Genomic DNA, 12,488 nt, shown 5'->3' on the forward strand with positions numbered 1-12,488 from the left:
AAGTTAAGTAACTTGCCCAAGACACCTAGTAAAAGTCTGAAGCCAAACTTGAACCCAGGTCCTCCTGACCCCAGGGCAATCTATAAATGCTTTATATTATTGTTTAAAGCATTACAGATGCTTTATCTACTGTGCCACTTAGTTTTGTGTGTGTACATGTGTATGCATACATACGCATTCATAATTATGACACTGAAAAATCAAGATCAGATTGTGTTCATATTTATACTGTAATTCAGAAGGCACATAATTCTGAAATATACCTTAGGCAAGAAAGAATATTCCATCACCTAGAGGACGGTTTCCTCTCAGATATTCATAAATCTCACCTTGATGACACTGAATAAATGTGGCATTACTGCACGCATAAAAAATGGAAACTTTAGAAGACATACAAAAATATTTACCATTGTCAGAAGCTAGAAAAGTAGCATTATACATATTGTTTTTCACATTTGGTGATTCTCTATCCAAAACAGCTATTGTGGTTATCTGCCCATTAACAGGATCTATTTTTAGCCAATTGGCAGGATCGAATAATTTTGTGTATCTGCAAAGTGAAAATACATTAAGTTTAGTTGCTTTATTACCATTTAAAAACAAAAAATATTAACTTCACTCATTTATATTTCTATGGCTCACGAATACAAGTGCAAGGTTGATAAGGGAAAGATCTTCCGGGGCAATGACAAAGGGTGACATATGATAGTAAATTTAGTTTGCCAAATTCATTTTATATGGTACAGGGACAGCAAGACTGGTGTTATCAAGTTCCTCTTACATAGCAGTCACAGGAATGCCCTATAATAAATTGGATAGATTGAGTTTTATGATCTTTTTTACTCATTTTTACCAGGATGTAGAGACAAAATTCTAGAAAAAGCTGTGCAAATTACCACTGGCTTAAAGGCCAATAAGAAGAAAATTACCACCAAAGACTGAAACCCTCTCTAAAACAAAGTCACCACACCTTTTATTATCATTAAGACCATATCACACTAAGGCTTCACAGTGTGAATTTTCAGTGTTAATTTTATTCTTATAAGTCACTCACTATACAATGGTTGAAAAATATGTTAGAATCCTTCATACTATTAGGGTCAGGTCAAGATAAATCAATAAATATTTATTTAGTGTGATAGTAATACTTGGTGAGGATTATGTCTGGGAAGAAATTTACTACTAACATATTAGATAAAATGATGGCTTGTGAGGTTTCAAAAAATGTTTTTGGGATTGTCTATGGATCCCATTCATCAGGGTTACTCTTATCTTTACCACCCTTGTGTCTGCTCATTAGGATAGATAATTAGGGCTTTGTTGCAGCTGGACCCGTTTTGTGATAAGCGTTCTAAGTTCAATAACTATTTTCCCAAACACTTCAAAAATAATTAGCTCTTACATCCTGGTTTTGACAGGATGAGTCTTTGTTTTTGTTTTTTTTCCCTCTCATTGATATAAGGCTTCTAGAGTTCTCACTGTTCCCAAGCCCCCAAACCCCTGCCATTTACTGCTCTTTTAGTGTTATTTAGCATCAAAGTCCAGACTAAGGTATTCAAACCCATTAAAAAAAAAAGACGAAAAAGGTGAAAGTATGTAATTGTATAGCAGAGGCTTAACTGGCTTATATGGACAATTCCAAGGAGCTGAGAACTTTGAAATTAGGAGAAAACTGGTGCGTGTTCATCCCTCCCACCCCACTTCACCCCAAAGAGTCAACACAAGTGACATCACAAAGATCTTATTCATAAAATGTCTTTCCTACTGAAAGTATATTACTATTAATATTGTGATTAATCTTTATGTGCCAAGTTTTTAAATGTAAGGAGTGGAAGAAAAACCTGGATAAAATAAATATGAAGCAATTAAAAAAAATTCCAGCTCTAAGCTAAACCCTGTACCTAATATTTTGCTGCATGTATCGATCCGGATCCTGAGCAGTGAATGTTGTTAACATGGTACCAGCACGGAGTCCCTCCTCATGGCGCACGAGCTTGGGATTTGGGGTGAAATAAGGATTCTCATTTACATCAATCACCGTAACAGACACAGTGGCTGTTGACTGTGGTGGGTGCTGAATGCCCTTGGCTAACGGCACTTGGTTTTCTGCAGCTACAGTAAGTACAAACATCCTATTTGTCTCAAAGTCAATTGGCTGGCAAAAGAGAAAGGAAAGCACCATTAGTAAGCATATGCATGGAGGACAAAGATTTTAATTTTGCAATTCATTTCTGTATCATACTCATCTATAAAACATGAAAGTATAATTATTTTATCTTCTATATACTCCTTATTGATGATACCTCAAACAATGAAAGATACAGAAATCAATTTCTCAAGCAGTTTTCTATTTGGAAAAAAAAATCATCAACATCTGCCTCATTTATAAATCCTAAACCTTCCAAATATTCATGGATCCGAATTTATAAATACAATTATTTAACACAGAAGTGATCAACTTAAAAAGCAGTGTGCATATATATTAGCCTTTTAGAGGTACAGAGTACATTATACAGGCAGAGTACTTTACATATGAGAGAGCTAGGTGGTACAGTGAAATGTGCTTGGAATCAAAAATAATTGAGTTCAAATCCAGCCTCAGATACTTCCTAGTTCTTTAATCTTGGGCAAAGCAATTAACTTCTGATTGCCTCAGTTTCTTCAACTGTAAAACGGGGATAATAACAGCATCTGCTTCGCAGGGTTGCTATGAGGATCAAATGCTAAAACAATTATAAAAAGCCCTTAGTACAGTGCTTGGCATATTCAAATCCTTGCCTTTATATATCTCATTTGATCCTCACAACAGCTCTGTGAGAAAGGGAGTACAAAGGGAACATTTTTTAGATACTGAGTAGTGAAGTCCTTGTCAAGGTCACATTGTTGATAGCAAAGCCAAAGCTTAAATTCAGATCTTCTGACTCTCAGTCTAGCACTCTTTTACCACATGACTTCTCTAAAGAAGAAAATGAAGGAAAGCATTGGTGGGACGAACAATCAGTTTATTTCTGGAGTCACGATAGAAAATGAGAGTCTAGAGAAATCAAATTCACGGATAATCTTAAACTCCAATTTTAGCCATTCAATCAAATCTGTGAGGTGGGCTATTAAACAAGTTGATAACAAGTAGACAAATGAAATGATTCAAGTTTCACCTCTTTTTATTTCCCTTGACTATCCTCTATTGAAGATACAAATGAGCAAGACAATGGAATAATGAAAAGGAGCCTGGATAACTTAACCTAGATAACTTCCAGTCTAAAAATAATCAAAGAATGATAATATGAGGAATCTAAATGACCAACTATCACAACATGAGTTAGTGACTAAGCAACAAATGACCTTCTTCTACACAATCATATGGCCCATACACAACATCTAATGCTTAATTATTTCACTCAAGACAGAGGTAAAAAGTAGATCATGAACATTTTGTGTTTTAAGTGCTAAGAATTTCACTTCTGAGTAGAGAACTCTGACTTTTATAGGAAAAAATTCTACTTTCCTTTAATTTAGATCTTTGGCATTTTATAATGCAGTACTTGCTTTTGAATGTAGTCACTATCTGAGCTAAGTACATAAAGGAAGGGATGGGGGAGAGAAAAGGATACTCTCAATGAGAAGGCAGAAGAGAAGGAATTGAACTTTAAAAGGCTTTTAAATTATACATCTATGTATTTATCATCAGTTAAAGAGCTGTCCCCCTTCTCTTTAGTACTAAATTGGTTGGCAATTAAGAACTCCAAGAACTATTCTTTTGAATATTTTAAAATAAAATTTTAAAACTGTGATATTACGTCCAAATTGTTTTCTGAGGAGCAGTTACCTATCTCCCCACTCAATTCAAATTACTCCTACAACATCCTCTGGCTTGTTCGTCACATGCCAAAGTCTAACAACCATCCATTCTGGCATGGGTTTGAGTCATCATAAAATCTTCAACAAGATGGTTTGGCTAATACTTTCTCATAAAATGAAAAAACAGTCTAAATTCATTTAAAAATTACTTTTATTTACAATCATGAAATGTGACAACACACGAATTGTAATTGTCATCAAATAAGGGACAACGAAGGTTCATTTTATATATAGGTTAGGTTATCAAGTCTGCAAATGTGGAAATCATATACTCAAAATTTCCCTCAAAATTCCCTTGAATCAATCACAAAATATGATGATTTTTAAACAGCTTTATGTAGATAGTCATAAGGCTCTCTTTAAAAGAAGGCAGTCTGTATCAGAAAAATGATGGAACTGAGATGGTGGCTTTGAAAACAACTAAACATAAATTTTATTTTTCACTGTACTGTTCTGACAGGTAGGATCAGATGGATGAACACAAGAACAGGCAAAAAATTAGCTGCAAAAAAACTAAACTGGGCAGCTAGGTGGCACAGTAGAAAAAGCACTGGTCCTAGAATAAAGAAGACCTGAGTTCAAATTTGTCCTCAATACTTCCTAGCTGTGTAACCCTAGGCAAGTCACTTAACCCTAACTGCCTCAAAAAAAACCAAAACCAAACAAAGCAAAACAAAAATCTAACGAATGGGGGTGGGGGTGGGAAATTGTCTTACAAGGGCACATACATATTAAGTAGAACAATATGCCATTGACACTAATGAGTTAGTCAGTCCAGTAGCATTTATTAACTTTTAAGCCCATGTTAGGTGCTGTGCTAAATGCTAGAGACACAATGAAAAGCAAACAAACAAACAAACAAACAAAAAACAAACCAGGCTCTTTCTTTGAGGAAGTCACAGTCTAATGGGGAAGACAACATGCAGCAAACAGCTATCTACATAAAAGATATATACAGGATAAATTGGGGATAATCGCAGAGGGAAGGCACTAAGATTAAGGAAGACTGGGACAGTTTTTTGTAGAAGGCAGGACATTAGCTGAGACCCGAAGGAAGCCAGGAGGTAGGGATTTGGAAGGGGAATATTCCAGGTATGGGGGAACAGTCAGTGAAAATGCCAAGAACTATAAGATGGAGTTTCTTGTGTCAGCAATAGCAACAAGGCAAATGTCACTAATTTGCAGAGTACATGCAGGAGAATAAGGTATAAAAAGACGAGAAAATTGAGAAAGGGTCAAGTTTTGAAGAACTTTAAAACGAATTTCATTATTCCATTTATGAGATTAAGGGGAAATACTACAGAGTTTGCTGAACAGGGTGGATGATATGGTAAGACCTGTGTTTTAAGAAGATCAGTTTGGCAGCTGAATGGAGGATGAGAATGGAGAGACACTTGAGACAGGAAAATCAACCAGAAAGCTATTGTAGTAGTCCAGGGGTGAGATGGTGGGGCCTGCACCAGAGCGATGGCAGTGTCAGGGGAGGGGAAAAGAGGCATATGTGAAAAGATATTACAAAGTAAAATCAACAGGCTTTGGCAATAGAGCTAAGAGAAATTAGTGAGGAGGCAAAGATGACACCTAGGCTGTAAGCTGGGCAACTGGAAGGATGATGATACCTTAAACAGTAATACGGAAGTTAGGAAGAGAGGAAAGTTTGGGGAAAGATAGATGTGTTCAGTACTGGAAATGTTGGCATCCAAATGTTCAACATTCTCCTGTAGAGAAATTTAAAATGTCCACAGGACATGCAGTTTGAAACAGCCAGGTGGGAGAAAGATTATAGGGCAGAATAATTAGATCTGAGGGTCATCTGCATGAAGATAATAAATGAAACCATATAACCTGATGAGATCACCCAGTGAAAGAGTAGAGGAGAAGAGATGCCCAGGACAGAGCCTTGAGGGATACCCACAGTTAATGGGCATGACACAGATGAAAACCCAGCAAAGGAGATAGGTAAGAAGAGGTCAGACAAGCAAGAGGGAGCAGTGTGATGAAAATCTAGAGAGAAGGGTCTCAAGAAGACAGTATCAAAAGCTGCAGAGAAGTCAAGAAGGATGAAGACCAAGAAAAGACTGTTAGATATGACAACCAAGAGATCCTCAGAAACTGGAGAAAGGAGTTTCACTGAAGTGATATAAGGCTGGAGGCCAGACTAAGAGAGAGTTAAAAAGAGGGAGAAGATAGGAAGTAGAAGCTTCTGTTATAGAGAGGTTTTTCATAGCAGTTAGCCAAACAAGAAGAGACATAGAGGATAATAGCCAGCAGAAACTGAGGGATATGGGAGACATAAGCATGTTTGTAGGTAGGTAGTCCAGTACACAGAATAAGTGAAAATTAGTGAATAAGTAGGGATGATGGAGAGGAGGGGGGTGTCAAACTGCAGGAGATGGAATGGGATCACCGGTAAATGAAGAGGGATTTACTCTGGCAAGAAGGGCCACCCTTGCATGTAAAAATGGGAGTGAAGTAGCAGAAAGTATGAGAGTGAAAGGAAATGAAGAACAGGGGAGAGGAGGGAACTCTCCACTAATTACTTCTTTTTTTTCAGTGAAATAGGAAGCAAGGTTCTTCACTGAGAAGGGCGTGGGGAGGACTGTGGGAGATTTAAGGTGGGGTATAAAGACTTGGAAAAACCACTGTGATGAATGGGAGAACAAATCAGTCAGGGAGGCATAAAAAGACTGCTTTGCTGCAGCAAGGGCCCAGTTAAGATCATCGCATAAATTTGCAGACAATCTGCTTGGCACAGCTTTGAGATTCTTCCAGTTTCATTCAGTAGCACATGAGGAATGAAAGCAGTGCTTTGGGAGAGTGATACAATGCTAATGTTTGGCAGGGCAAGATCTCCAATTGGATAAAAGGGCAAGGGATTTGGGAGCAGAGGGCAGTGTAGAGTTGAACTGATTCAACAAAGGGTCAAGATGGGAATGGGAAGAGAGTGTAGTTGGAGTTGGGGTGTTGGCATGGGGAAGAACTGAAGAACAGGGAGAGAATAAACAATAAGTATTGGAGTTATGAGGCAGGGGGAGAGGTGGAATGATAATAGATTATGATCAGGCAAATGAATTCAGAATTCATGAATGTGGAAACAGCAGACTCGTGGGTGATGTCAAGATAAGGAATATGACCATTTCTGTGTGTAGCTGTGGTGGGGTGGAGAAATAGGTCAGGGGAAATGAATAAGTTGAGGAACAGAGAGGTTAGAGGGTTTGAGGGAGTGCTGAAATCTAATAAGAGGGCAGGCGCTGGAGAGGAAAGAACTGTGAGTCAAGCACTGGTTTCACTGAGGAAGGAAAGAGAATCTTAAGGGTCTACAGATGACAGTTACAAGAATCTTGATTGTGTGATTACTATGGATTGAATAAGCCTCAAAGAAGAAGAAAAATAGTGAAAGAGGGAGGATCTGGAAGTGGCAACAGGGAACAAAGAATATTTCAATTTCTCCATCAAGACCAGTTAGTTGAAAGTATAAGTGCAAGTATAGCCAATCCTGGAATAGATACATAGGAAGGAGCCAGGTCTTAGTGAATACAAGAAGATGGAAGGAGAAAGGAGTAAAAAAAGAAAAGGTTTAATTTGTTACCTATGAAGCAGGTATTCCAAAGAGTACAGTGGAAGGACTGGAAGGCTTGAGAGTGGGAGGTCAAAGAGAGTGGGGCGAAGGGTGTGAGGGGGCAGGGACTGAGTGGAAATAAGGGAACAGTTAGTGAGTGAGAGTTGAAGAACTGAATATGAACAATGGCAGATGAGAGTTTGGAATCACTGGGATCAGTATTTAAATTGTTATTTCTTTTTCTCTCATTTCTCTTTCTCAGTAGAAATACTGTATGAGAGAAAGAGGAATAACAATTTAAATACTGATCCCAGCGATTCCAAACTGTCATATGTTAAATGTAAGTAGGATGTGATTCCATCACATGACAAACTTATTCTCTGTGCGTGTGCACATACATACATATATTCCTTTTGAGATTCAAGACAGGTGACAAATTCCTTAGGATTCACTGAAAAATTAAATCCTTTTGCAGTGTGGCCTTTATATACATGTCATATACAAATATTAATGAAATGGACTAGTACTTACCTTCGCAACTGTTACTAAGCCATCATTACTGTTTGGATCAGTTTGGATTATAAAACGCCCCGTGGGATCTCCCCCAGTGATTCTATATACTGCATTCCAAGCAGGCGTATGGGGCTGGTCTTTATCTGTCACAGTTAAATTTGCAACAATAACATCTACTCTGTTTTCGGGGACTTCACCATAGAACTACAAAAAGAAACAATAACCAGTCAAAAATTAATGACCTAGATAAATGAAGGACAACATGTAAAGTAACATCCAAATTTTGCAGGACAATCAATTCTTGACAGCCCACACTAATGGAGGAAATCCACAGTGCAGATAATAAAAATAAGTAATTTATACTTGACTTCCAAAGACAAGATGACATTTTAATTGGTTGATTTACTTTCCTAATTGACTTTTATTTAAAATTACATTAAAAATCAGTGATGATATTATGAATATATAACTATTTAACTTAAGAGAGAATGGCTTGGTAGAGTGTTAAACAATGAAATGCTGGATGGTAAGGAAGGCAGCCTCAACTTCAAATTGCACTGTTGATAATTATATTAAAAAGTGGACAATGGAGAAATAATTCTCAATTATGAGTTGAAGAACTATGGGGTCTGATCAAAGTCAGAGAGGTGATTTTGCCTGAAAAATACTTTATTTCACTGAAAGGGGACAAAATCTGATAGTTGCTACAGGAGCATGTAACTAATTGGTCTACCTGGAACCTACCAGAAAACTGATGCATTGGACATTATTGAAAGATATGCTGATGAAGAATATCACCACTACTTTCAGAAAATAAGAAAATTTCAAGTATAATGAATGTATTTACAAAATGTAGCAATATCTTAGGAACAGTTCCACAAACATAAACTTCTTTAAATATCAAACTCTACTTACAGTCATAGCAGTGAACTCGGGAGGGTTGTCATTGACATCTGTGACCGTGATGACAGCTGTTGCTGTGTTTGAAAGACCATATGTTGGGTTTCCTTCCATGTCTGTGGCTTGGATTATTAACGTATACTGTTGTACTTTCTAAAAACACATAAGGATGCCAACACAAGTTAGACAAACTAATTCCTCAAGATGAGGTATTCTATATAGTGAATATATGGTCTTACACAGTGAGTTTATGGTCTTATTCATACTTGTTAACACTTAAAATACTTCATTATAAATATACCTCCATTCCTTCATGCACAGCACATATGTGGAGGAAAGCATCATGTACCTGTGTGAAGACCAGATAATCCTGAACTTCACTTTGCCTTTTGTTTTCAAGAGGTTTCCCTCTACTTGAAATTTACCAAAACCTGGAGCAACCAACAAAATCAATTTATTTCAATTTCATTTCCTACTCTACTAGTTTCAAGGCCTAGATGTAACTGATGACACTATGAAGACAACCCAAAAAGCATAAAGTAAGGAAGAAAAAAAGAAAGTATGGATAGTGCGCAGATGTGTCTGGAGTGGACCAAATGCTCTTCTCAGTCTTACAGGTACAAATAAGTCACATAGCCTTCAAATAGTCACACGTAAGTCAAAATCAATTAGTGGCTCACCTTTCTCTTTATTATCTTTACTAACACAGAAAAATTCTTCATTGGTCAGTAAATGATCAGAATTATTTGGCTAGAAATGAAATAATCATGATTTAAAGGGAGTATGTAGTTTTTGGAACTTAGAATGAATTTTAAAATTAGAAATGTATTGAATCTCAACATATCTGGGGGAAACCTAAAGTCTTGTAAGTGATCTATTAGGTCACTGGTATACCTGCCAAAGCTTCCTGTTAGGAAGTTGGAGTAGCATAGATGTTGTGATGAAAAGTGCAGAAGATTATGAGTCCGAGTCAGATGACTTTGGGACCTAGTCTCAGCTTAGTCTCTTACTAGTTATATGAATCTAGCCAAAATATTACTCCTCTTTGGGCCTCTGTTTTAAAAAGAAGATGGTAGGGCCTCAAAGATCCATAAGTTTATCCATCCAGTTCTAAAATTCTCTAAGCCCATTCCTAAAAGTAGAGCTGAAATATCTGAATTCCCTGGAGAAAAGCTGGCAAGGGAAAACTACAGGAAATTTCATCATTTTCATAACATCCAAGCATTTCAAACAACTCCCCTTTCCATTCAGTATAAACTCAAACTGCAAATTTCAGCACCCTATTTCTTCATTCATTTGCCAAATTGAGTCCCATTCTCAAAGTATAGTTATAGCTCTGTCAGAAGAGACTCAAATGCAGCACTGGTTTTAGATGTCATTAAGGGGCAGGGAAAAGAAGAGGATAATTCAAAACTCACAAACTAGATTCTTTAATCATCTGCCCACCCAAATGTCAGTCTGTGTTACTTCATTTTTTTAAAGGAAAGAAAATACCCATTTTGTTAATGTAAGTAAGACAGGAATACAGCTGGCTGAGCCACTTTCATTTTTCTTAACCCATAACATCTCACTATAATGCTTACGTAGGTTAAAACATTTCTCAACGGCTTCCTTTTCCAATCCAGAGTGCCGTTTCAGCTTAGTGCTCTCATGGTTAGTGAAAGATTATTGCAGGGAATTCAGTTCAGCCTCCCAGCTGAAAACCATGAAGATAAGCATTTGTTATGACTTTGAAATGTCACTTTTGTTAGCTGTTATTTGCAGCAACAGAAGAGAATTTTCAGAAAAAAAGAAAATATATGAAGTGTTAAAAAAAAAAAAAAACATTAAAAAGTCCAAACTTCTTGCTACATGGAGACACAGTGTATTGCTACTTACTTCATAAAGAATCTTTGAAGGGAATGGATTTTTTTTAAAAAATCACAATATTACCTTTTTAAAAAAATTTCAAACAGATAACTAAGTGCGGTGGTTATAGCCATGTGAAATTTTACCTCGTTTCTAATACTGGCATTTCAATTTAGTAAGCTATAAAAGGACATTTTCTTTATAAAAGAATACAGCCTCAAAATTTCTTATGGTTTGTTTTAGAGGTGTGTTAATGTTTAACTAGCTCTCAAAAAAAAGTGCATAATTACACTTTTAAGTTTAAGTTACACTATTAACATTTTCCCCTATTACTTTCTTAAGCTTAGACCATCAACAAAAAATGTATCAAATTCTGATTTGTAGTATTTGCCAATTAAAATCCAAGGCATATGTGACCCCCTAGGTCCTCAAATGTGGCTTTTTGACTGAATCCAAACTTCACAAATCAACTCCCCTTAATAAAAGAATTTGTTCTGTAAAACCTAGACTCAGTCAAAAGGTTGCACCCAAGGACCTAGAAGACCTCATGGGGCTTCAATGCTGCAGGTTTCCCACCCCTGGTGCAAGATATAAAATCTTACACTAAAAATTTAACAATAAGCTTGAAAGACCAGTTTGACATGTCTCCAGAACACCATCATTTGTTGGACAACCTCCTCTTTATCTAAATGTTTTACAAGATGTCCTTTAATTCAAGGGGTCTGTCCATTGGTCTTTGAATACTATATTCTAGACTATAAATTCAAAGCAAATTATATAATTTAGGGAGATGGAAATTGGTTTTGAAAAGCTATCACTGCTCTAAGTATAGCAAAAATAGATGCCTGGCTGATATCTTTGTATCACTAAGAGTAAAAATAAAGCCATATGGCTTTTCAGAAACTTAGTTCTAGTTGACAACATCTCCAGAGCACTCAGGGACATGGGGAAAGTTCTTCCCTCACATCATATCTAGCCTGTTGATACTAGATTTAGAGAAGCTAAAGTATAGACTTTTCCCTATAAAAGAAACCTATTGAAAATATTCCAGTCATTAAGAGTTCTATATGTTAGAATTATGTATCCTGGGAAAATGACACTGAAATTAATTTTAAGAAAGAGGAGAAATGGATTTCTTTAAAAAAAAAATCAAACAATCTCTATTAGATTGGCGGAAAGTCTTAAGAAGTCAACCAACTTATCTATCCCCTTGTCTTCAATATGGATTACCATAAATGATTAAAGATGGGTGAGAATTTTGTTATAATATCAGAATATCAGAGAAGATTTTATAATGTTCCTTAACATAACATTCCTTTCAAAAAATTCTTTTCAGACCTAGCCAAGCTCCAGAACTTTAGTTTTTCAGTTTCACCTCCTTTCTGGTTTCAGTAATGACTTCTTACCAAATACCCAGTGATAAACGTCTTGCTGTATGGCCTTCTATTCTCCAAACCACATAACTGGACTCCCTTTAATCCTTTCTTCTACTTTCCAACAAGCTCCCAGTTTTAGAACTAACCAGTGATGAGAAAATACAATGTAAAATAAAGATCACTGAACTTTTATTTAGAGGATTTGGGTTCAATCTTGGCTGCATGATTAACCATGTGGCCTTGAGAACACAGTATTGAAATTCTCTGGGCCTCAGTTTCCTCATCTGTATATTGACATCATTAGATTACAAGACCTCCCAAGAGTGTCTTCCAACACTAAAATTCAGATTCATTATAGGATTATCTGGTGTTTAAAGAGGAAGCTAGAATTCTATGTTTGCTTGCCAGAACTGGAGACTATCTACGAAGAACAA

The 12,488-nt window shown here is 36.5% G+C and overlaps 1 protein-coding gene across 1 annotated transcript in view; it reads right to left on the reverse strand.

Moving 5' to 3' along the window:
- CDH2 (cadherin 2) overlaps nt 1-12,488 on the reverse strand; it is a 259,007-nt gene that overhangs the window by 49,760 nt on the left and 196,759 nt on the right. Inside the window, exons 8-11 of the mRNA XM_072604465.1 lie at nt 8,846-8,983; nt 7,949-8,134; nt 1,902-2,155; nt 408-550 (exon numbers count right to left, since the gene is read on the reverse strand). Coding sequence (XP_072460566.1) covers nt 408-550; nt 1,902-2,155; nt 7,949-8,134; nt 8,846-8,983 — 721 coding nt within the window. The remainder of the gene's footprint in view (nt 1-407; nt 551-1,901; nt 2,156-7,948; nt 8,135-8,845; nt 8,984-12,488) is intronic.

This window comes from Notamacropus eugenii, chromosome 4 (genome assembly GCF_028372415.1).
Source record: "Notamacropus eugenii isolate mMacEug1 chromosome 4, mMacEug1.pri_v2, whole genome shotgun sequence".
In the NCBI taxonomy this organism is placed as follows: Eukaryota; Metazoa; Chordata; class Mammalia; order Diprotodontia; family Macropodidae; genus Notamacropus; species Notamacropus eugenii.